General features: G+C 40.2%; 1 protein-coding gene across 2 annotated transcripts in view; it reads right to left on the bottom strand.

The window, feature by feature from the left end:
* The window catches only part of capzb (capping actin protein of muscle Z-line subunit beta), a 102,719-nt gene that overhangs the window by 31,094 nt on the left and 45,108 nt on the right, over positions 1–26,517 (bottom strand). For both annotated transcript variants that reach the window (XM_078558062.1, XM_078558061.1), the window contains exon 3: positions 17,423–17,544. In XM_078558062.1, coding sequence (XP_078414188.1) covers positions 17,423–17,544 — 122 coding nt within the window. The remainder of the gene's footprint in view (positions 1–17,422; positions 17,545–26,517) is intronic.

The raw sequence follows: 26,517 nt of genomic DNA, 5'->3' as shown, positions 1-26,517 counted from the left end.
AAGGCTCTTATGAGCACTTTGTTTACTTCAGGAAAAAAAAGCTGTGTGCTATCCAAAAAATCTGCAAATACAATTGTTTGCTTGCATAAAGTAAGTTTTAGAGCAGGCTGTTTAGTTTCATAGCTATCTGCTAGGACAGAAGGGGATGGACGAAAGTTTGACTAACGATTGCATTTAGATATCCCCAAGAGATGATATGTCATCTGTAACTGCAAGCACAACTGATTAGTTCCCACATCAGGGGTGATGTGATCAGAATCAAACCTTTACAAGTGCTTTTGCACAGTGATTTGCAATTAGGACTAGTTTCCTCCTCATGTTAATAGAGATACCTTGAGATTGACCCAATGAGTCTCCCGAACCTAGGGGATCTGAAGTGACAGATCACCAGCAGACTGCTTTTTGATAAACACAAATTGGAATTTCACATCTTAGGCTAGTTTGTATTTGTTTCTTTAATAAAAAAGTTCACCCATGCTACACTTTACAGGAAAAGATTTTATTTCTTCCTCATCTATTGAGTAATGTTCCTCTAATTTGGTTTTCTAGAATGTTATATGGCAGAAATACAATTTCCTTTCTTGTTAGGTTGTGTATATCTCACGTCTTCAAAATGGATCCAAGTGCTTTCTTGAAAATTAAAATGCCTGCTCAAAAACAGCTCGCCTTATTCCAAACGGATTGTTCAACCTAGGGATTTTTAATTACAACCCCCACATCCCCAAGTTTTTTAAAATTCTTTCAAGGGATGTGGGCATCGCTGGCTGGGCCAGCATTTTTATTGCCCATCCCTAATTGCCCTTGAGAAGGTGGTGGTGAGCTGCCTTCTTTAACCGCTGCAGTCCCATGTGGTGTAAGTACACCCACAGTGTTGCTGGGAAGGGAGCTCCAGGATTTTGACCCAGCGACAGTGAAGGAATGGTGATATAGTTCCAAGTCAGGCAGGTGTGCGGCTTGGAGGGGAACTTTCAGGTGGCGATGTTCCCACATAACCGCTGCCCTTGTCCATTTAGGTGGAAGAGGTTGCGGGTTTGGAAGGTGCTATCGAAGGAGCCTTGGTGAGTATAAGGAAGCAGGTAAAAATGAACTTTCCAATAACAGGCAACGCTAAAGTAAGCAGACTACTACAAACCATTATCTCATTGGGCATTAAAAGTATTAGAATTTTGTTAGCGTGACTTATCTAAATAAATTGCTTGAACCTCCAAGAGGAAAATATCCTTATAAAACCAACAATTGTCTAATGCTCAGTCACTATTCATCAAACTGTTATGGTTGGAGATGTATAGAGTTGAGAGTAGCAATTTGTGGTTGCCACAATCTTTCCAAGAATTGCCACAAATGCCAAGGCAAATGGATTTTTTAAACCATTTTATGTTTTAAAGTTAGTCCATGCTAGCAATTCAGAAGTAAAGTCACATAATAACGATTTTAAACAAATACATCAATGTGATATGAAAATGAATGTTCCATGTATTGCAATAGTGATATATAGTATCCCACCTATGGCTTTACATCTATTTATCACTTAATTTGGCCTATACAGAGTAATTTGGTATTGTGAATATTTTCAGCTTTCTGACAGAAGACGCTATTTTACAATAAGTAATTTACCATGATTGCAGCGATAAATTCTTTCTTACAATAAGCCTAGCAAATGGTTTTAAGATTTTTGCATGTTCTGTCCTCATCTTACACAATACATCAATCTACAATTAGTCTATTAAAAGTCTTCATCTTAATTTGAATCATGTCCCTTAGCCTTTTTTCCTGAAATTAATTACCTTGATCCGCAACATAACTTGAAAATTTTAAGTAGGGAATCATCTTTGTTGTAGTACTCCAAATGGTTCCACCGACTTCCCTTAAGCCTGACAATACACCATGGGTGGTCTTACTTAATAAACTGCTAGCTTCATTTCCTTGGACTTAAATATTCCACAGACCTGGTTGCACATCCCAACATTTTATTATTTGCTTTTCCAACTACTGTCATACTTTTAAGACACAACTGACCTCTAGTTGCTAGTGTTTTTCAATCTTGAAACTTTAGATGTGAAAGATGTTTTCATTTTTGAGAAATGAAATGCAAGGGCATTAATACTAACAGGATGAGGGCGCACTGTATAACGTAACAAAAGAAAGTTACATTACTATAATATTTCCCCCACCAAAATTCTGTTGCAGCAAACCTTCCATTTTCAGATAATACTTAATTAGTATTCATTTAAAACATTTATGAGAAGGTTTTATTTCTAAAGAATTATTGTAGACGGATTTAAAAACACAAATGATTAAAAAGTTGTGTTGTAAAAACAATTGGCAGACTTCATCCATATTTATGTGGATAAAGCTTGTTTATTTATATGGTCATACTATAAAGAACAAGAAAAAGAACACAAAATATTAAACACAGATGTTACCAACTGCAGTGACTGAAAGGTTTGCACAGCAAGCAAAAGCACACAAACATAGTTGAAGACCCTGGTAAACTTAACACATTAGACTCCATGAATAGGAATACTGCTGGCTATCATTTTTTTTGTTTTGACTTCGGCAAAAAATACAAAGCGAAGTTCCAACTGAAGAAATGAAATGTTTCAGGGGCTAAGACTGGAATGAAAAGTCACTACCTGCGCCTTTTTAAATATTGAAATTTGTTTGAAAAATGACAACATGGACAGGCTTGCAGTAAGGTAGGCACCTGCCATATGCTCTGAAACTGGAAATTTCCTTGCCACAGGTTCAATCAATTTGCTTTTGATTTATCCATTACCAGGTTCCTCAATAATGTATCCAAACAGTCCCATCCATTTTCAAGTTTGCAACATACTGCATAAATGCAAGAGTGCTGAAAATCTTCTCCCTTTACCCTCGGGCTACCAATGTTTTAAACTGGACTGTTGCAAACTTACTCTGGAACAAGTCGGGGTCTATTATTGCATTTGACCAATCAGAAATAAAACAAGATATCAGTATGCTTAAAGATGTACAACTTCAGGCTCATTTCCCTTTCCCAAAAAGACCTCAGCTACCTCAGTTAATAGCACTCTTACCTCTATGTAGGAAATTCCAGGTTCAGACTCCACTCCAAGGTTTAAGCTGGAATTCCAGTCCATGACCATGGAAGTACTACATTGTCACAGTTGCTGTCCATAGGATGGCAGATTAAATCTGAGGTACCTATTTTTGGTGAACCTCAAAGCCCATATGCCACTGTTTGAAGAGCAGTGGAAGTTTTCCTGAAGTCCTGGACAACATTTCTCCCTCGACAAACACCAAAACATTAACTGGTCATTCATTTCATCGCTATTAGAGGACTGCTGCTATCTGTCTGTATGACAATAGCTGCACTTCAAAGTAATTCATTGTTTATGAACTGCAAGAAGTTTTTGAAAGGCCCAAACCCAAACTGCAGGCTTTAAATGTATCTAGCGTCTAACATGGCTAGTTAGTGTTACGCAGAAAACAAATCTAGTCTCCGAACCACAAAGTTTTGAAAAAGTCATTATTAATTTTGAATTCTTACGTTTCTTTCCCAACACTCATTGCATAGATATTGTAATGAAATGGCTGACATAATACTGGTACAAAATATTTTAAACTTGCCAGGGGGGATGATAACTTTTTTTGGGGTTGGGGGTGTGCACTTTAAACCATCAAGACATGTGCAACCAAGCAAATCAGTCTATCTGGTGACAAATGTGGGCTGTGATTTCTTGGGAAGTAGATGCTTATCAAAAGCACTTTAAAATATATTCCCATTAAGTTTCTACTGAAGGTACAGCTCTAAGAGAGACTTGTTTGGAGCAGAGGGGAGAAATCGCAACAGAGTCTAGGCTCAGATTCACACTGAGCAGGTGTCTATAGAACAACACTGCTAGAAGAGTAGAACATAGGCCAGCTGCCCTCTCCCTGGAGAATGCTCTGCAGTACAGTAGACATAAAAAATTTTAAAACGGAAATAAAATTGCTTTCAATTAAATTCAAGTTTTACATTTTAGAATTTCCAAACAAATACACATTTTTCCTTTGAAAATTGTGACTCCAACTGAAACCATTTGGTAAACATTAGTGCTTCCACAAATTGCAGTGAGCATTAAAATTTATAGACACTAAATTCTGGCAAATGCTCTTTTAGATTGAGCATGCAATCTTCAGAGTCCCGGCATATTATGTAAGCATATGGTGCACATTTTAATTTGCAAAATACATCAAGAGCTGTAATTGCCATGGTAACAATAGATGCCAAACATTCCGTATTCAATAATTAGAATTAAATCAACTCAAGAGAAAGCTACACTGGAGTCAGGTCACAAATGATGCCTATTTGCCTTGATCTCAACACAACTCGGTTTAAAAACAGAAGTTACAAATGCAAATCAGATTGTGTGCAGGTTTTAACTAGAAGTAGATGGAAAATTGAGGGGGAGTTCTTTTAATTCAATACCCTTCCATCTTTGTGCAGGAAAAATTAATTCCTGACTGACTAAATTCTGCTTTCCTCCCCAAAATACTGTGGCTTGGACCATATGGTTTTCTGTTGCACAAACAGACTTTTCAAAAAGGGTATTTAATTGGCAGTGCAGAGACCCCATCATTTCAGGTCTCCATCACTCCAGGGATGCTGCCAACAGGGAAGAGCTGCCTGCATCCTGGAATGTGCCCATACATTTTAACAGGGAATACAACTTCAGCCGGAGAGCTAATCTGGAGCCATTCAACTTCAAGAAAACCCTCTACAAACATTTTATATATAAAGAACTAGTAAGGGATTAAAAACTAGGTTAACAAGTTAAGTGCATTTTATGTGCACAGCAGAAAGCCACATGGCCCTAGTCACTGTGACTATAAGGAAAATATATTATTTTCAGAGAATGTTTTTTGTTGAAGCTAACGATTTCAAACTGTGTAGCTGGCACCAGTTTCCTCATAAGGATTTCATTTAAGAGAAATTTAGGAAAGAAAGCTTGTGTAAAACTCAAAAAACATGAGCAATCTAAAGCCCAAAGCATATTTTTTTCTGAAGCTAGATCTCATCCCAGATATTGTGTTAGATGGTGCATCAGTACTGAATATAAATATCCGAACTTTAGAAAGGATTGTTTTAATATTCAGAGATGTCCCTTTCACTAAGGAATATTTGGGAATATAGTAGTTCATGTGTAAAGAGTCAAATATCCATTGCTTCCTAAAAGAAAAAGTATGGATTAATTCCAGAATTCCTGATTTAATTATCTTGTGTCACATTATGGGACAATCCATATCAATTCAAAAATTGACAGGATTTATTAAAGTTAAAAAAAAATGAAAGCCAAGATTAAAATTGCAACATTTTCAAAAGCCATTGAAACTAGTTTAAGCTTTTAAAGAAGTGAAATAAGCAAGATACCTTCACATTTTTAGTTTCATCTACACATCATAAAGCTCACCAGGCTATCAGAAAACTAAAAAGAGTGTACGCCTGTTCCATTAAATGTGTAAATTAAACCACCTGTTACTTGAGTTTTAAGTAGAACAAGCAAGAACCTTCTGCATAATTGATTTCTGCCATTACCAGCAGGACCAGTATCCTTCAATCAGAAAAACAATAAAAGCAGCTTTCTTTAACCCAAATGTTAAGCCTTCCCTCCTATCACAAAGAATCTTGCCATCTACTGGGTCAGAGATACCTAACCACAAGCCTGATCACATATAATCAACAATGGCAAAAATATCTCTGTAAAGTGGATCTTCAAGTTACCTACAAACCTAGTGGAACACCAGAAATTTAAAACTGGGTATGCCTACAGAGTAAGATGCATAAGAACTTACGAAATAGGAGTAGACCATATGGTACCATCGAGCCTGCTCCGCCATTCAATATCATGGTTGATCTTTGGCTTCAATGCCACTTTTCCACTCACTCCATTTCTCTTGGCTCCCTGAGATACCAAAAATCTGTCTATCTCAGCCTTAAATATATTCAACGATGGAGCATCCACAGCTCGTTGGGGTAGAGAGTTCCAAAGATTCACAACCCTATTGTGCAATGAGGAAGGGCTTACTGTTTTTTTCAACTCCAAACTGGGAGCCAAGACTGCTTTTATGTTCGCTGCTATATTTTTTTTGTGAAGGAACAGCAATTTGAGCGGCTGAGGTCACCGGTATGTTCACTGAGTCGGAGATGATTCAGACTCAAGTGACTAGATTGACTGGAAAGGCAATTTTACCCATTCATAATACATTCAGTTATGTTTTGGTGATGTGCAGTGTTGGACAACGCAACCATACTCCAGCACTTGAACATGTAATTTCGGCTGATAATTCAGTGCTTATTGTGCAATGAAAAAGGACTAATTAATAGTCTTGTTGTAAAGGAGCCTTTAGGAAGAATGACCATAATATGATAGAATTTTACATCAAGTTTGAAAGGGATGTAGTTCAATCCTAAACTAGGGTCTTAAATCTAAACAAAGGAAACTACGAAGGTATGGAGGGCAAGTTGGCTGTGGTAGATTGGGAAACTACATTAAAATGTACAATAGTAGATAGGCAACAACTAGCATTTAAAGAATTAATACATGGCTTATAACAACAAATACACACTCCTTTGAGGCACAACAGAAAAGTGATCCAACCATGACTAACAAGAGAAGTTAAAGATTTTATTAGATCAAAGGAAGAGACTTATAAAGTTGCCAAAAAAAAAGTAAGCCTGAGGTTTGGGAGCTTTGTAGAATTCAGCAAAGGAGGATCAAGAAACTGATAAAGAAAAAGAAAGTAGAATGAGATAAACTAGTAAGAAACAAAAACAAACTGTAAAAACTTCTATAGGTATGTAAAAAGAAAAAGATTAGCAAAGACAAATGTGGGCCCACTACAGGCAGGGACAGGAGAATTTATAATGAGGAATAAGGAAATGGCAGAGAGACTAAAGAAATACTTTGTGTCTGTTTTTACAGAGGAAGATACAAAAAACCTCCCAGAAATAAGAATCAAAGGACTAGCAGGAACGAGGAACTGAAAGAAATTAGTAAAAAAGTAGTATTGGAGAAATTAATGGGCCTGAAAGTTAATAAATCCTCTCGACTTGCTGATCTACATCCCAGAGTATTGAAATAGGTGGCTATAGACATTATGGGTGAATTGGTGGTCATCTTCCAAAATTCTATAGATTCTGGAATGATTCCTGCAGATTGGAAGGTGACAAATGTAACCCCACTATTTAAGAAAGGAGGGAGAGGAAAAACGGAGAACTCCAGTTCTACTGGTCTGACGTTAGTAGGGAAAATGCTAGAATCTATTATAAAGATGTGATAACTGGACACTTAGAAAATAATGGTAGGATTGATCAGAGTCAACATGGTATTATCAAAGGGAAATCATGTTTGACAAACATGTCAAGAATTTGTTGAGGGTGTAGCTAGCAGAATAGTGAATGTGCTGTATTTGGATTTTCAGAAGGCTTTTGCTAAGGCCCCACACAAGAGATTAGTAAACAAAATTAAAGCACGTGGTTGGGGGTAATATACTGGTATGGATTGAAAATTGGTTAAAGGACAGAAAATGGAGAGTAGGAATAAACAGATAATTCTTAGGTTGGCAGGCTGTGACTAGTGGGGTACCGCAAGGATCAGTACTTGGGGCCCCAGCTGTCCACAATCTAGATCAATTATTTAAATGTATGGTCCAAATGTAATATTTCCAAGTTTGCTGATGACACAAAACCAGGTGGGAATGAGAGTTGTGAGGAGGATGCAAAGAGGCTTCAAGGGGATTTAGACAGGCTAAGTGAGTGGGCAAGAACAAGGCAGATGGAATACAATGTGAAAAAAATGTGAAATTATCCACTTTGATAAGAAATACTCTGCATTTCTATTTTTCTTTAATGATGAGAGATTGGCAAGTGCTGATGTCCAAAGGAACCTGGGTGTCTTTGTTCATTAGTCATTGAAAGCTAACATGCAGATGCAGCAAGCAATTAGGAAGGCAAATGATATGTTGGCTTTTATTGCAAGAGGATTTGAGTATAGGAGTAATGATGTCTTGCTGCAATTGTATAGAGCCTTGGTGAGATCACACCTGGAGTATTGTGTACAGTTGGTCAAATGTCAAAAGGAGGATATACTTGCCATAGAGGGAGCGCAACAAAGGTCCACCAGACTGATTCCTGGGATGGCGGGATTGTTCTATGAGGAAAGATTAAGCAAACTGGGCCTGTATTCTCTAGAGTTTAGAAGAATGAAAAGCGATCCCATTGAAACATATAGAATTCTTACGGGACTCAACCAGGTAGATGCAGGAAGGATGTTTCCCCTGGTTGGGGGATCTAGAACCTGGGGACACGGTCTCAGGATAAGGTGTGGGCCATTTAGTGCCAAAATGAGGAAGAATTTCTTCAGTCAGGGGGTGGTGAATCTTTGGAATTCTCTATCCCAGAGAGCTGCGGAGGCTCAGCCATTGAGTATATTCAAGACAGAGGTCACTAGATTTCTAGATAGTAAAGACATCAAGGGATTTGGAGATAGTGCAGGGAAAATGGTGCTGAGGTACAAGATCAGCCATGATCTATTCTAATTGAATAGCAGAGCAGGCTCGAAGGGCCGAATGACCTATTCCTGTTCCTATTTCCTATGTTCCTTTGAGTGGAGAAATTTCTCATCTTACTCCTAAATGATAGCCCCTTATCCTGAGGCTGTGCCCTCATGTTCTAGATTCCCCAGCTAGAGGGAACAACCTCTTATATCAATCCGATCAAACCCTTTCAGAAACTTGTATGTTTCAATGAGATCACCTCTCATTCTTCTAAACTCAAGACAGTGTATTCCCAATTTTACTCAGCCTCTCATCAAAGGACAACCCTCTCATCCCAGGGACCAATCTAGTGAACCTTCACTGTACTGCCTCCAGTGCAGGTATATCCTTCCTTGTGGAGGCCAGAACTGCACACAATACTCCAGTGTGTGGTCTCACCAAAGCCCTGTATAATTGTAGGAAGACTTCCTTATTCTTGAACTGCAACCCCTTTGCAATAAAGGCCAACATGCCATTTGCCTTCCTAAACGCTTACATACCTGTATGCTAACTTTGTGTTCCTTGTATGAGTGCACCCAAGTCCCTTCGAAATTCAACACTTACAAGTTTGACACCTTTTAAAAAATATTCTGCTTTTCTATTCTTACTACCTAACTGAGTAACCTAACACTTCTCTACATTATACTACATCTGCCACTTTGAGAGTGAAAAACAATCTATGTTTCTTTGCAGCCTCTGCGTCCTCCCCACAGATTGCATTCCCACCAAACTTTGTATAAGTCATTAATATAGATTGTGAATAACTGAGGCCCCAGCATTGATTCTTGCAGCACTCCACTAGTTAGTTTCCCAACTTGAAGTGCCCTATTTATCCCCAACCTTTGCTTTCGGTCCGTTAACTAATCCTCTATCCATGCTAATATATTATCGTCAACTCCACGAATCCTTGTCCTGTTGATTAACCTTTTGTGTGGCTTCTTACTGAATGCCTTTTGGAAATCCAAGTATACTATATTTACTGGTTCCCCTTTATCTACCTTACTAGTCTCAATGAGCCAAAGGGCCTTTTTCTGTGCTGTAGACCTTTATGACTCTAGTCAACAAAAGACACTAATAAAACTGTCAAACATGATTTCCTTTTCGCAAAACAATGTTGACTTAGGTGCAATATTAAGACTTCCTTAAGAACTTCCCAGACTTTCCTAACTGATGTCAGGCTAATTGGCCTGTAATTCCCCTTTTTCTCTCTCCCTTCTTTCCTGAATAGTGGTGTTACATTTGCTAACTTCCAAACACTTAGCAGTGTTCTAGAATCTAGGGAATTTATAAAAATCATAACCAGCGTATCCATTATCTCTGCAGTTATCTCTTTAGAACCCATCAGGTTTGTGTCTGTCTTCACCGTAGAAGACACATTACATACCAGAAAGAGAGAGCAACCTAGGGGCTGATAAGAGGGAGGAAAGTAAGGTAATTAACAGGCTATCAGGTCCTGGGGATTTGTTGAATTTTGGTCTTGTAAATTTTTCCTGTACTTTTTTGTTAATATTAATGATGTAAATTTCCTCACTCTTATTAGCCCCTAGGTTACTCTCTATTTCTGGTTCTTAACTTGTGTCCTCTACTGCGAAAACAGACAAACTATTTGCTCAAGGTCTTTGTCATTCCCTCATTCCTCAGGATAATTTCTGTTGCCTCTGTGGGATCAGCATTTATTTTAGCTTCTCTCCTTTTTGTATACTTGTAAAAGCTCTTAAAGTCTGTTTTTGTATTCTTGGCCAGTTTACTCATACCCTATTTTCCCCTTATCAACTTTTTGGCAGCCCTTTGGTTTCTCAATTCCCAATCCACAGACTTACTGCACTTCTTTGCAACATTAAAAGCCTCTTCTTTTAATCTAACACTATTCTTAACTCTATGTCCTGAAACTAACATTTTTTTCATTATATTATTGTGGTTTATTGTAAATTAGGCTTATGGGTGTGAAGTGTAGATAGTTGTGTGTGATTTAGTTGAATTAGAGTCAGATAGACTGCAAGTTTGAAATTATCAAAATAAGTCAGGGGTAAAAGGCATTTGAAATGCTAATGAGTAAACATGGACAAGGGCTTGGCATATAGGGTGTGAAGGGAATTTGCATTTTTAGATAAGTGAAGGCGTCTTTTAGGTTTCAAAGGAATGATAGGATGCTTACAACTAACAAGTTAAGCAAGTCCAAGCAGTGTGCTTATTTTTCCCAAAGGTACTGACCATATTGGCATCATGAAAGATTTTTATATTAATGGGAAAAGTACATTTCCAAAGGCATATAGAAGAATGGAATTTACAGATTAAAGAGAGAAACATATATAAAGGGGAATGAAAGGCTATGTTGTGGGGCCAAGTAGGATCTAAAGGGACTGTGTAAAACAGCCACGAGGACGCCTCCAGCCATTTTTTCAGAAGTCTGCTATGTCTAGTAACCAAAGGTGGAGGGAAAGCTTTTGGAATTCCATTGTCGAATGCGTTGTGATAAACTGGCTGGCTTGATTATTTAAATTTAAAATCTATTTTGGACTGTTGCCTTAAAGAGGGTGTGTAGTTGGGAGTCAGGTTAGTTAGAAATTTTGGAATTTTTTATAGTATTTAGTAATTGTAATCTTATGTATGTGCTTGAAATCTTTTCCTTTGCTAATAAATGTTTTAATTTCATTTTCAGAATCTCTAAAGGTGTTAGTGGACTCATTACTTCTGAATTCAGTGCACAAATATTCTCATAATAAATACAAATTGCAAAACCATTGTGATAGCGTGGCCAAGTTTCCCTTGTGGATTTGGTCCACCTGGCACACATCATCTGCCATGCCATAACACTTAATAAGCCACCAATGGGTCTTTTGTGCTGAGTTTTTTGTTTTTTAATGGAATGGATTTTTGTTGAACATTTTGAATTTTTTTTTAAATGTTTCCCACTGTTGATTTACCGCAATACATTTTGTATGGCCAGATAACTCTCCCCCTACCTGATGTCCCACATTGTCTGCAACTCCGACTCCAGCTCAGCAGCTCTGAGCCAAAGTCAGTCAGTAAGGGGTATACGAGGAGAAGTGACTATGCCGGAGTGGGAGACCGAGTGAGTAGTGAATTAGGCTTGTTGGTATTCAGTGCACGGTGGGGGAAAGAGGTGTGGTATACATTGGAATCTAAGTCAGGAACAGCTGAGCAGAAATGGTCCTGGGTGTAAACCTCGCCTTCAGGACTGAGTTTGGGAAAAAGAAATTGAACAGTGACATCACAGGAAAACCTAAGTTCATTGGTTGGTAAGAAACTGTTGTTGGGAGTGTCTTAAATAGCTGTAAATTAGAAAAGAATATTATTTTTAAAGAAGTAGCTACTTGGAATTGAGTAAGAAGCACTAGGAATAAGGGGAAGTCAAAGCTAGTAACACAGTAATACAAGTAAACCAAAGTAAAATAAAGCTAATGTAAGAGAAGTAAAGTTAAGACATGGCAGAGCAGCTCAGTAGTGTGGAATGCATGTCCTGTAATATGTGGGAAGTCGTGGATACTACTGGTGACCTAGATGACCACATGTGCAGCAAGTGCTGCTGGCTGCAGAAACTTGGGCTCTGGGCTTTGGAGCTCGAGCGGTGGCTGGAGTCACTGTGGCGCATCCGCAAGGCTGACAGCTACGTGGATAGCACATTCAGAGAGATGGTCACACTGCAGGTTAGGAGCATGGAGACAGAAAGGGAATGGGTGGGCGTCAGGGAGTCCAAGAGAACCAGGCAGGTAGTGCGGGAGTCACCTGGGGTCCCACTCACTAATCGGTTTTCCATTTTGGATACTGGTGAGGGCATTGGTTCCTCAGAGGAGTGCAGTTAGAGTCAAGTTTGTAGCATCACGAGCGGCTCAGCTATACAGGAAGCGGGGAAGAAGAAAGGAAGAGCAATGGTGATAGGAGATTCATTAGTTAGGAGAACAGACAGATGTTTCTGTGGCCGTAAACATGACTCCAGGATGGCATATTGCCTCCCTGGTGCCAGGGTCAAGGATGTCACTGAACAGCTGCAGGACATTCTTCTCGGGGAGGGTGAACAGCTACAGGTTGTGGTCCACATTGGTACCAATGACTTAGGTAGGAAGGGGCATGTGCTCCTGCAGTCAGAATTTAGGGAGCTAGATAAAAAACTAGCAGGACCTCAAAAATAGTAACCCCTGGATTACTCCCAGTGCCACGTGCAAGTGAGTACAGAATTGGGGGATAAGACAGAAGAATGCATCGCTGGAAAGTTGGTGCAGGAGGGAGGGCTTTAGATTCCAGGGATACTGGGAATGGCTCTGCGGAGGATGGCACCTGTACAAGCCAGATGGGTTGCACCTGAACGGAGCTGGGACTGGGTTCCTTGCGGGTTGTTTTGCTAGTGCTTTTTTTTTTGGGGGGGGGGGGGTCTTTGAACTAACTCGGCAAGGGTGTGGGAAACAGAAGAGAACATTAGAGTGTAATACCAAGGTGCACAAAATACTGGGAGAGACAGATAGCGCCAGAATATTAAGTTAGTAGGCAAAGTCGGAGTAAAGGAGAAAGTAATGAAGTCCAAATCAAGGCTATACTGCATGTGTGTGAATACAGAGTATAGTAAATAAGATTGATGAGCTACAGGCACAGATTGCCTTGCGGAATTATGTTGTTGTGGTGATAATAGACACCTGGTTCAACAAGGGCAGGACTGGGTGTTGAATATTCCTGGGTACAAGGTGTTCAGGAAAGATAGGGCAGGAAGAAAAGGAGGGGTGGCTGTATTGGTTAAGGACAGCATTGTAGCGCTGGAAAAAAGAGGACGTTCAAGGACAGAATCAATTTGGCTAGAGCTATGGAACAAAAGAGTGCAATTACATTACTCGGTGTAGTCTATAGGCCACCAACTAGTGGGAAGGATGCAGAGGAACAAATCTGCAGGGAAATTACAGAGAGGTGCAAACATTTTCGTTATAATGAGGGACTTCAGTTACCCAAATATAGACTGGGATAGTGGTAGTGTAAAGGGCAGAGAGGGGCAAGAGTTCCTAGAGCATGTTCAGGAGAATTTTCTACAGCAGTATGTGTCCAGTCTAACAAGAAAGGAAGCACTGCTACACCTGGTTTTTGGAAATGAGGTGGGCCAAGTAGATCAAGTGTCAGTGGGGAAACATTTAGGAGACCGTGATCATTGAATCATAAGATTTAGGATGACGGTATAAAAGGACAATGGCCAATCCAGAGTAAGAATAATTAACTGGAGGAGAGTCAACTTCAATGGGGCAAGAACTGGGCCGGATAGACTGGAACCATAGGTTGGCGGGAAAAACTGTGGCTGAACAATGGGCTACTTTCAAAGAAGAAATAGTTCGGGTACAGTCAAAGTATATTCCCTCAAAAGGGAAAGGTAGGGGAGGGAAACAAATCCAGAGCTCCCTGGGTTAAAAAGGAGATAGAAATTAATATAAAGAAGAAAAAGTGTGTTTATGACAGCTGTGAAGTGGAAAATACAATTGAGAACCAAGCTGAATACAGAAGGTTCAGAGGGAAGAGGTGAAGAAGCAAATAAGAGAGGCAGAGGGGGATTATGAGAAAAGACTAGCAGCTAACATAAAGGGGAATCCCAAAGTCTTCTACAGACACAAATAGTAAAAGGGTGGTGAAAGGAGGAGTAGGACTGATAAGGGACCAAAAAGGGGATTTACACATGGAGGCAGAGGACATGACTGAGGTGTTAAATGAATACTTTGCATTTGTCTTTACCAAGGAAGCGGATGCTACCCAGGCCATAATGACAAGTCTAGAAGTGTTCAAAATTGATAAGGAGATGGTATCGGTTAAAGTTGGCAAGGCACCGAGACCGGATGAGATGCACCCAAGGGTATTGAAGGAAAAGAGAATGGAAATTGCAGGGGCACTGGCCATAATCTTTCAGTCTTCCCTAGACTCAGGGGAAGTGCCAGAGGACTGGAGAAAATAAACCCAGCAATTACAGACCAGCCAGTTTAAATTTAGTAGTGGGGAAGCTTCTAGAAACAATTATTCGGGATAGAATTAATAGTCACATGTAAAAATATGGGTTGATTAGAAAGAGCTAGCATGGATTTCTTAAGGGAAAATCGTGTTGGAGTATTTTGAAGAGGTAGCAGAGGGTTGATGAGGGTAATGCTGTTGATGTAGTGTACATGGATTTCCAAAAGGCATTTGATGCCACACAGACTTGTAAGAAAAGTTATAGCTCATGGAATAAAAGGGACAGTAGCAACGTCGATACAAAATTGGCCAAGTAATAGGAAACAGTGAGTAATGGTTAATGGATATTTTTCGGGCTGGAGGAAGGTTTGTCATGGAGTTCCCCATGGAGTTCCCCAGGGGTCAATATTGGGACCCTTGCTTTTCCTGATATATGTTAATGATCTAGATCTTGGTTTGCAGGGGCCAATTCCAAAGTTTGTGGATAATACAAAACTTGGAAGCATTACAATGTGAGGAGGACAGTGTAAAACTTCAAAATGACACAGACAAGTTGGTGGAGTGGGCAGATAGGTGGCAGTTGAAGTTCAATACAGAGAAGTGTCAGATGATTCCTTCTGATAGGAAGAACATGGACAGACAATATAAAATAAGGGGTACAACTCTAAAGGGTGTGCAAGAGCAGAGGGACCTGGGTGTATATGTGCATAAGTCATTAAAAGTGGCAGGACACATGGAGAGAATAGTTAATAAAGCATACAATATCCTGGGCTTTATTAATAGGGGCATAGAGTACAAGAGGAAGGAGATTATGCTGAACTTGTAATGGACACTCGTTAGGCCTCAGCTGGAGTACTGTGTACAGTTCTGGCCGTCACACTTTAGGAAAGATGTGAATGCATTGGAGACAGTGCAGAAGAGGTTTACAAAAATGGATCCAGGGATGAGAAACTTCAGTTACAAAGATTGATTAGAGAAGTCGGGACTGTTCTCCATGGAGAGCAGAAGGCTAAGAGGAGATTTGATAGGGGTGTTCAAAATCATGAGGGGTTTGGAGAGAATAGATAGGGAGAAACTGTTCCCAATCGAAAAGGATCGAAAACGAGAGGGCACAGGTTTAAAGTGATTTGCAAAAGAAGCAAGCGTGATGTGAGAAAAAACTTTTTCACATAACGAATGGTTAATGCCTGGAATGCAGTGCTTGGAAGTGTGGTGGAGGCAGGTTCAATCGAGGCACTCAAGAGGGCATTAGATGATTACTTAAACAGAAACAATGTGCAGGGTTACAGGGAAAAAACAGGAAAATGGCAGAGAGCCATAATGCTCATTCAAAGAGCCGGTGCAGACACAATGGGCCAAATGCCCTCCTTCTGCACCATAACAATTCTGTGAAGTTGGTCAAGCTGGAGTCACTTAACATAGATACAGTTGTCCAGGACTGCAGTACATTCCACAGATTCCCACATGTAGCAGTCATGGCAAATCACCAGCCCTGCCATTGTCTAACCTTATTTATTTGTTAGTCAATTAGTCACCAAGTTCACGAGCTAAAGTAATGGCAATACCTTGGACTGAACTATATCCCTGTATCAAGGGTAACAATTGCTGATCAAAGCTTTTTAGTGAACACGAAGTTGCCCATTCAGGTAAGGGAGTCATCCGAAAAGACTTGCCAATGGATTAATTTATCTAGTGTACATGACAAGCTACAAATTTCATCATGTGTAGAGCTAATATACATCCCCCTCCCAAGGCACTGATTTCCTAAATATTTTTGCCTGGATGAGCAACACTCCTTAACTCAGTCTCTGCCTTAGCTCAGTGGTAGCACACACACTTTCTTCACTTAAATCTGCATGTAATCCATCACAGTGCAATCAGCAACAAGTAAAACTAAAAAACCTTCTTAGGCAGTTCTTTGGGATAGAGGGTGACTTGCTATCGCTTTGGTTAAATGGGTTATGAGGTGGCTGATTAATTCCAATGTGCAATCTGCAAACTCTGCCACATGCAGGACAGGTGGTGCCTGGATGGTTGGCTGAATGAGTTGTTGCCAGGTTTGTGCACTCTCTCTGGTGCCTCAGCTTCACCTCTGCAGGTTCCCAACTGTGTTCGGTGCCTTACTGGATGAACCTTCTCCATTTTGGTTAGTCACAAGTCAGGGAGTCGCATGAACCGGCAGGAATGTTTGACCTTGTCAGGAGTGCTTTGAGGACATCCTTAAAGCGTTTCTTAAACCTGGGAATCTGCTACCAAAGTTCCAAGTAGAGCTGCTGTTTTGGGAGTCTGGTGTCAGGTACACGAATGACATAGCCCGCCCAGTGGACTGCACCTCGATGCTGGGCATATTGGCTGCCTTTCTTGCCATCGGATTTGGAGAATCTTGCAAAGGCACTGCTGATGAGACTTTTTGATGGTACCACCAGCACCACCAAAACTAAAATAAGGCTTCCTCGAGAGAATGATTACATTGAGATATGAACAGTTCCAAATGGTTTCAAAATGGAACAACATAATTATGTGGTTACGGCTAGGGGTATTCAAACTTTCATCTTCTTCCATGTCATGGAGTCTCAGGGCCATAAATGAAGTTTAAATCAATACTGCCATTAATTCTCTCATGTCTCAAGCTGCTAACATTAAAATATCTGGTATTTTGATTCAGGATTCACCTACCAATGACGCAACATTCTTTCCAAATTTCTAACACAACGATGCTAAAACAATTCCTTTCCAAACTTCCAGGTTCAAATTCAAACAGGATAAATTATTGAGCGAGGAATGCAAGTGCAATTGGCAGCTGAGTTCTCAGGGCTTCCAGGGCCGGGTTATCTGGGGTCTAGCTAGGGGTGAAGCAAACACAAGTTCTACATCTGAGTTAAGTATTTTGATATTTAAAAAATCTACAAGGCTTTTTCCTTTTCTGTTATCTCACCTGTACGAGTCACCATCTCTATTATAGTCACAAAGTAAGTAATCCTTTCCTACTACTTTATCCCTGGCGATCTTCAGTGGCTGATCTACTGATGATAACAGGTCTTCACAGAGAGTTGGAACCTGTTTGCAAAAGGATCAAGCATAACACATTAGAAACAATTTTAATTTGGAACTTTCCATTTTAAATTTCATAATCTTAATAGGATTGATGACAGTTTAAAACACAGCTTCATCAAAAAACACTTCATCTTTTAAAACCATCACAAGTCATGAGATACACAATTGTTTCAGAAAAAACAAATAAATACAAATACAAAATAATACATATACTCCTACTTTCAGAATCACATCAGAAACACAACAATTTAGACAAAAATCCTGTTCATGTGCTTCAATAAACTTCACAGCAGGATCTCAAGCTGTGCTCCAAAAATTGCAGCAACCCCACAAATTAAGACATCACACTTTCAGGGTTGTGCAGACACTCCATTTTCCTGAAATATTTTCCTCCTTTATATCGAGACCAACATATTAAAAAAAGGACTACAAACTTTATTTAAAATCACATAATAGGCACCATTTTCTATTTAGCATTCTTCAAATTATTCAATACATTATATTTTGCAAACTTTAAAACAGCTAAGGACCACCTTGCAGTGAACATCAACAAAATCACATCATTTGTAATGAAAAGATTTCAAATCTTGAAGCAAATTGCATGTTCAATAGTTATTTTTCAATTTTGCATTCATCACTCTTAATAGACACCAAAAATGTTTCAAAGCTGTACTGCTGAAAATATACATCTCTTTCCCATCCTCTATCCCAAATACAAATCACAATAATGCACCAAGAGCTCCATTTGCACTATTCAGGGAAATGGAAGCTTTTCTCTGTTGCAATTTCTTGCTAGCACACAATATATTTACCATTATATTGTATAAAGTCTACATGTTACACTATTTGTCGTTGCAGGCTGTAATACATGACTAGTTTTATGGATAATCCTCAGGAATATATTTTGATTGGCAGTCAGCAGATATTAATGGCTATTGAAGTCACCTTATCTGAACGTGAAGAGTGCTCAAGTTGGACCAGGAACTGGGGCTTTTATCTAAGCTGGCATTTCAATGCGGTACAAAAGGAGTGCAGCACAATCAGAGTCCCTCAATCAATATTAAAAGGTTTAGCTGGTCATTCATCACATTTTCTGTTTGAGAGACTTTGTACTATATTACCTGCCTGCCTTATTTACCTATATAACAGTGATAATATGCAAGGAGGAACTAACTGGCTGTGAAGTACTTCTGAACATCTTCAGGACACGATAAAGTGCTACCCAAGTTCTTTTTCTTTCCTGAGGTTAGTTTTAATCTGTCCTTTCAATTCAATACTCAAGACTGCACTGCTCCACAAAGTTCTAATCTTTGTTGCATGGAACTCTGCCTGAAACTTTGTTTCGGCCTACTTTTTGCTGTATTTATTTTTATACATGGAGGTAAAGATTACACACAAGTTTGAAATTAGATTTGTGTTTTGTTGATTGAGAATAACAACCTGTGACTCAAGTTCATGTTTTCAGTTTCTGCTGTAATGTGTTGTCTGTGTCTTCACTACTCATCAGAATGTGGTACTTCTGTTGTAACAGCTATGGGTTCACTCAGTTTCCAGGACCAGGGATGTCTCAGAACTAGTATGTACACAACACCCCAAAATCATAATATCCGTGGGGAATTTTAAAAATAAAATTATTTTCTGCTTCAGAAAGAACACCATTACATGCAAATTGCCAATAATCCTGTAAATGAAATTCTAACTTCATTTGCTACGAAATTAATTTGATCTGAACTCGAGGTTGGCATGAGTCCTGCACTTGCCCAAACTACAGCTACTTGAAATCCCACTATATTAATTATTTACCTTATACCCAAACTCCCAAATACTACAGCAGCCTTTGTGGGCACTCTGTGGAAAACCAACCTGAAAGACTACCAGCCACACTGTCAAGTTGCAGCAAACACAATACAAGTGATTTATGCTCAGTAAATCACTAGCCCCAAGCATGTATTCGATTTGAGCACACACATTTCAGGATTCAATTTATAATAACTTGCCAACTTTTTGGTTCAATTTACTGGTGAGAATTTGATGAAGCTGTGGAATGACAGACAGCAACATGAAGCAGGCCGGAATGGGGAAAAAGAAAAATGCAACATATTATTTTAAATAGGAAATACTTGAAGTGGTGATTAACAAAAAAAATTAAGCACTGCTCCAGCTGCTCTGGGATAAAAGGATTGTGTTGTAGAATAGTTTTTTTTATGTGTCTGTACACATTATGCAATTAGTAGATAGAAGATTAAAGTCAACAGCAAAAGGCAACAGCCAAGAACCTCTGCAATGCCAAAGCATTTTTCACAATAATCACACCCTTAATATTCATTATACTGAAAACCAGTCAAAAACATTTAAATTTCAATTAGATTTTGTCATATTTCTAGTTTTGCAAATATTGCAAATAAATCTTGTGAAATATCAAAGCATTAGTGCAAAGGATTTCATTCTTGTAGTTGCACACACTCTTCAGCAGATGTCTCCCTACTCAATTATCAGATTGTGCCTGCTTTTCTGCCAACTGTAAATCCCCCTGGACCATGACCCCACGATTGAACATCAAGCCATTGTTTCCAGGACTGTCACTGACCTCACCTCCTCTGGAGATCTTCCCTCTACAGCTTCCAACCTCAGTCTCCCAACCTCGGACAGCCCACTTCTACCTCTTGCCCAAAATCCACAAACAGGACTGTCCCAGCAGACTGATCGTGTCAGCTTGTTCCTGCCCTACGGAACTCATTTCTTGCTATCTTGACTCCATTCTCTCTCCCCTTGTCCAGTCTCTTCCTACCTACATCCACAATTCCTCTCACGCCCCACATCATATCAACAATTTCAATTTCCCTGGCCTCAACCGCCTCCTCTTCACCATGGACGTCAATCCCTCTACACCTCCATCCCCCACCTGGATGGTCTGAGAGCTCTCCGCTTCTTCCTCGGACAGAGGCTCGAACAATCCCCATCCACCACTACTCTCCTCCGTCTGGCTGAACTTGTTATCTCACTGAACAATTTCTCCTGAAACTCGTCTCACTTCCTCCAAATAAAAGGTATGGCTATGGGTAACCGCATGGGCCCTAATTATGCCTATCTCTTTATGGGGTATGTGAAACATTCCTTGTTCCAGTCCTACTCAGGCCCCCTCCCACAACTCTTTCTCCGGTACATCGATGACTGCTTCGGTGCCACTTCATGCTCTCGTCTGGACCTGGAAAAATTTATTAATTTTGCTTCCAATTTCCACCCCTCCATCATTTTCACGTGGCCCATCACTGACACTTCCCTTCCCTTCCTTGACCTCTCTGTCTCAATTTCTGGTGATAGACTGTCCACCAATATTCATTACAAGCCTACCGACTCCCACAGCTATCTCGACTACAGCTCCTCACACCCCGCTTCCTGTATGGACTCCATCCCATTCTCTCAGTTCCTTCGCCTCCGTTGCATCTGTTCTGATGATGCCACTTTCAAAAACAGTTCCTCTGACATGTCTGGCCCATCTCCCGAGCATCCGCCCTCACTCCTTCCTCTCCCTCCCAGAACCATGATAGGGTCCCCCTTGTCCTCAATTATCACGCCACCACCCTCCACGTTCAAAGGATCATCCTCCGCCATTTCCGCTAACTCCAGCATGAACCACCACCACAACGACGACGACGACGCAGGGATCGTTCCCTCCGGGACACCCTGGTCCAATCCTCCATCACCCCCTACACCTCAACCCCCTCCCACAGCACCTTTCCATGCAACCACAGAAGGTGCAACACCTGCCTCTTTACATCCCCCCCTCCTCACCGTCCAAGGGCCCAAACACTCCCTTCAAGTGAAGCAGCGCTTCACTTGCACTTCCCTCAATTTAGTCTACTACATTCGCTGTTCCCAATGTGGTCTCCTCTACATTGGAGACACCAAACGCAGACTGGGTGAACGCTTTGCGGAACACCTTCGGTCTGTCTGCAAGCATTACCCAGACCTCCCTGTCACTTGCCATTTCAACACACCACCCTGCTCTCATGCCCATATGTCTATCCTTGGCCTGCTGCAATGTTCTAGTGAAGCTCAACGCAAAATGGAGGAACAGCACCTCATCTTCCAACTAGGCACGTTACAGCCTTCCGGACTTAATATTGAGTTCAACAACTTCAGATCATGAACTCTCTCCTCCATCCCCATCCCCTTTCTGATCCCCCCTTTTCCAATAATTTATAATTTTTTAAAAACATTTTTCTTTTCCCACCCATTTTTAAATTTATTTTGATCTATTGTTTTATCTCCACCTTTTAGCCCATTTCGATTCTTTCCCCCCACCCCACCCCCACCCACTAAGGCCATCTGCCACTTGCTTGTCCTGCTTGCTACTCTTAATGTCCCCATTATCACATTCCTTAGATAATATCACCACCGTCAACACCCTTTTGTCCTTTTGTCTATGACATCTTTGGCAATCTCTTCTTTGCCTCCACCTATCACTGGCCCTCTATCCAGCTCTACCTGTCCCACCCCCCTCTACCAGCTTATATTTCACCTCATTTCTCTATTTCCTTAGTTCCGATGAAGAGTCATACAGACTTGAAATGTCAACTGTGTTCCTCTCCGCAGATACTGTCAGACCTCTGAATTTTTCCAGCTATTTTTGTTTTTGTTTCAGATTTCCAGCATCCGCAGTATTTTGCTTGTAAATTTACTGAAGATGCATTAAGTGGAAACACTTCTGTACATGGAATGTACAATTATAGTAACTAAAAATAATAAGGTTAAACTGCAAAACAAAAGGGTAACTATCATCAGCCTCTCATCATAGGACTGCCCTCTCTTCCCAGGAACCAATCTATTGAACCTCTGATGTACCGCCTCCAATGCAAGTATATCATTCCTTAAATGCGGAGACCAAAACTGCACACAGTACTCCGGGTGTGGTCTCAACAAAGCCTTGTACCGTTATAGCAAGACTTCCTTATTCTTGTACTCCAACCGCCTTGCAATAAAGGCCAATATGCCATTTGCTTTCGTAATTGCTTGCTGTACCTGCAATGCCAACTTTGTGTTCCTTGTATAAATACACTCTTCTCTCTGAACTTCAACATTTTGAATTTTCACACCTTTTAAAAATATTCTGCTTTTCTGTTCTTACTACCAAATTCATGTATTACTACCAAAATTAATAACCTCACACTTCTCCAAATTATACTCAATTCGCCACCTTGTTTCCACTTAACCTGTCTACATCTCTTTGCAGCCTCTTTGTGTCCTCCTCACAGCTTACATCCCCACCTTGCTTTGTGTCGTGAAAGACATTTGAAAAAAAACTAGAAATGAAAGGGAAAAGACTGAGTAAGAGTTGGCACAAAGTTTTATTGTAGTTTCTTTCACATAATTCTATTGTATTATATTTCACACACTGCCTACTTCCTCATCACTTTCCACAGCACACATCATCTCCAACAGAGAGGGGTAATGACCTGCTGCCAGCAAACCTACCCACCACCTGTCACATATCCCTGGTCATCTTTGCACAACAATATGGCTGACATTGAGATAACATATAAAAGATTGTGTGTGAAAAACTACACCTAGCAACACGCCAGCAAACTTCAGATTCAATGTGGACCTACAACAGCTGCATGGAGTTTTAATATCTGATATAAGTAGAACCGGACATTCAGACAAGTGTTTTATAGATTTATCCCACTATATTTTTTATTGTACCCTTGAATAGTCTCATCGTGTGCTGCTACAGTATACAGAGCTGTTTGAAAAGCAATTTAATATACACCTAGGGGATTTAGAGTATGTGTTCCAGATTTCTGAATGGAGTCATAAAGCTAGGGTCAAGCTGAGAAGGAATGTTACCAAAGCTAAGTACTTAGGATCAGAATTTGCACTGGATGCAATGCATTTAAAATTACAGGGTTCATATTGTATAAAACCTGTACAGATTTAGGATCAGATTTTACTGTATGCATCAAAAGATATTTAGGATCACAGGGTTTATTCTGAACGCAATTTTCTTCAATGACTGTAGCAATTTATTATGAAATGTGGGTTGGCTCTGCAATATTGCTGCCTGACGTCCTTCTTTAATATTTGTTTGCACTAAAATCCCTTGCTGGGAAAATCATGATGAAATTTCCAACTTTATTTAAACTGGTTTGAAAAATGTCTTTATTCATTCATGTGATATGGGCATCACTGACAAGGCCAGCATTTATGGCTCGACCTAAAATCCCTTTCACCAAATTGACATTAGCCTTACTACCATCCCGGGAACCTTCAGCATTTTGCAGTGTAGCCTTTCCAAAAAAATGGGGCACAGGCACAAAACATGAAGTAGATTAGCAGAGCCTGCATTCATCCATAGTATTTTGAACACAGGAAGACTGCAACAAACTAGAGCCTTAAAATAAAATGTTGATTTTACAAATGCACTACCTCAATTACTTATACCATACCAGGAGATTATGTTCACTAGATAGGTCCCAAATAGTCAAATAAAAGGGTTAGGACTCTGAGGCAAGTGCTGCTCCAGTTGATTCAGATAAAAAATACATTAATATATTGATGAGGACAAAGCAGCCCACTTGATTGGCGCCCCATCCACAAACATTCACTGCCTCCATCACCGACGAACAGTGGCAGCAATGTGTACCTTCTACAAGATGCACTGCGAAAACTCACCAAAGCTCCTTAGATAGCACCTTCCAAACCCACGACCGCTGCCATCCAGAAGGACAAGGGCAGCAGATACATGGGAACACCACCACCTGGAAGTTCTCCTCCAAGACACTCACCATCCTGACCAGGAAGTATATTGCCATTCCTTCGCTGTTGCTGGGTCAAAATCCTGGAACTACTTCCCTAAGAGCACTGTGGGCGTACCTACACAACATGGACTGCAGGGGCTCAAGAAGGCAGGTCACCGCCACCTTAAGGGCAATTAGGGATGGGCAATAAATGCTGGCCTAGCCAGCAATGCCCACATCCCATAAACAAATTAAACAAAAATGACGATGCTACCCTAATTTAGGAAATAAAAGATTGAAAACCTTCAATATGGGTTCCCAATGCTGATGTCTTTCAAGTAGTTTCTGGGCGGTCATTTCCAGCACAGCATAATGGCACTCTGGTTCAATACTTATGAAACCGAAAAATTTACAATCGGATGTATAAAAACAGAAAATGCTGGAAATATTCATGAGGTCAGGCAGCATCTGTGGCGAGAGAAACAGAATTAACGGGTCAGATCTTCCAAAGCCAACAGCAGCAAAAATCAGAAGCACAAGCGCTGTAATTTGCTGGAAAGTTTAAACTTCAAACAGGTTGATTTGCACTGCTTGGGACACTCCATGAATGTCTCTTACACTGATCTCAGTATTGGTGATGTGGGCTAGGTAGGCGCTACATACCCGGATACACTGTTTAATCTCTGGCGCAACTCGTGATTAACAGTGTAATTCAACCCACTACCACCAACACGTACCTGCCACCCACACTCTAAACCACACCCCTGACCCAATGAGACGACCCACACCATTCCCCCCCACCCCAATGTTGGGTTGCCTATATTTGACAAGCCAAAATGCACAGGAAGTGTTGTATAAAGAAATCTACAAGTTCAATCATTGAGCTGGGGGAACAGGGAGCTAAAACCTGCTCCTAAGTACTCAAGTGTAATAATAAATGTCAAGAAGAAACTTAAATCTATTCAATACAGCAGATCTTAGCAAATAGTCATGCAGACAGTTTAATTTGATAAAACAGCATTGTCTTGACGAAAGAACAGCCAGTTTCAAGTATCAAATTCCATTTTGGATAAGCAAAAGTAACAAAGATGTGCAAACATCTGGCACAACTCATTTGCATTTGTCAAGTATTTAGATATTTTCCTTAGCTGTTCACCTGACTATCTCTGCTGCTGAAAGCCAGCAGAAATACAGGATGACCTGCTCTGCAGTTTTATATCCGGACCACACTGCAACAAAAAACAAACCAGGGTTCTCCAGGGCAAGTTTCAGCTGTTCAAATTGTGTGGTACAAATCCAATAGTGCTGCAAAGTGTGCAGCTGGGAAAGGTAATGCTGTATTCATCAAGCAAAAAGCAACATGACATAAGAAACATAAAGAAAACCATAAGGAAAGAAAGCAGCCATCCTCTTAAAAAGCTTTCTGAACAATGCTTCCATTATTCGCTCTGTAAGAGAGCGCTTCAGTGCAGCTAGTTACCCTAATAATACCACTTTAATTAATATTAACCACCTGATTGCTGTGTAACCTCTGTGTAACCAAATATAAAAAGAAAGGCAAGTCTAGGAGGTTCCTTTTTAATAAAAGCACCCTTCTATATACTGGAGAAAGATTGACGCTGTTTCTAAAAATGTCAACCAGATTTTGCTATCTGTCTCTTCTTTGGCCATTATTTTTTTCTAAACTTATTCTTTCATGGGCTGTGGGCATCGCTGGCAAGGCCAGCATTTGTTGTCTAACTGTCCTTGAACTGAGTGGCTTGCTTGGCTATTTGAGAGAACAGTTAAGAGTCAGCCACATTACTGTGGATCTGGAGTCACATGTAGGCCAGACCAGGTAAGGACGGCAGACTTCCTTCCCTAAAGGGCATTAGTGAACCAGATGAGCTTTTACAATCATTGATGATAGTTCTCATGGTCGCCTTACTGAGACGAGCTTCATACTCCAGATTTATTTAATTGCATTTAAATTCCACCAGCTTCCATGGTGGGATTTGAAGCCATGTCCTCAAAGCATGAGCCTGCGCCTCTGGATTACTAGTTCAGATGACATTGTCACTGCACCACCATCTCCCTTTGACCTTTTTGGTTGAGTTTAGTGGGACAAGAGTGCCAATTCCCTGCATTTGTTTTAAAATTATGTTGACAGTTTCTGTGAACAATTGACAAAGGGAAACCCTGGCATAACTAACTGGCTGTGACAATTTGGTCAAAATATATACGCAAGTTGACTGTCATG

This window comes from Cetorhinus maximus, chromosome 15 (genome assembly GCF_964194155.1).
Source record: "Cetorhinus maximus chromosome 15, sCetMax3.hap1.1, whole genome shotgun sequence".
Lineage (NCBI taxonomy): Eukaryota > Metazoa > Chordata > Chondrichthyes > Lamniformes > Cetorhinidae > Cetorhinus > Cetorhinus maximus.
The sequence above is the reverse complement of the archived record's forward strand: the minus strand, read 5'-3'. Positions and strand labels throughout refer to the sequence as shown.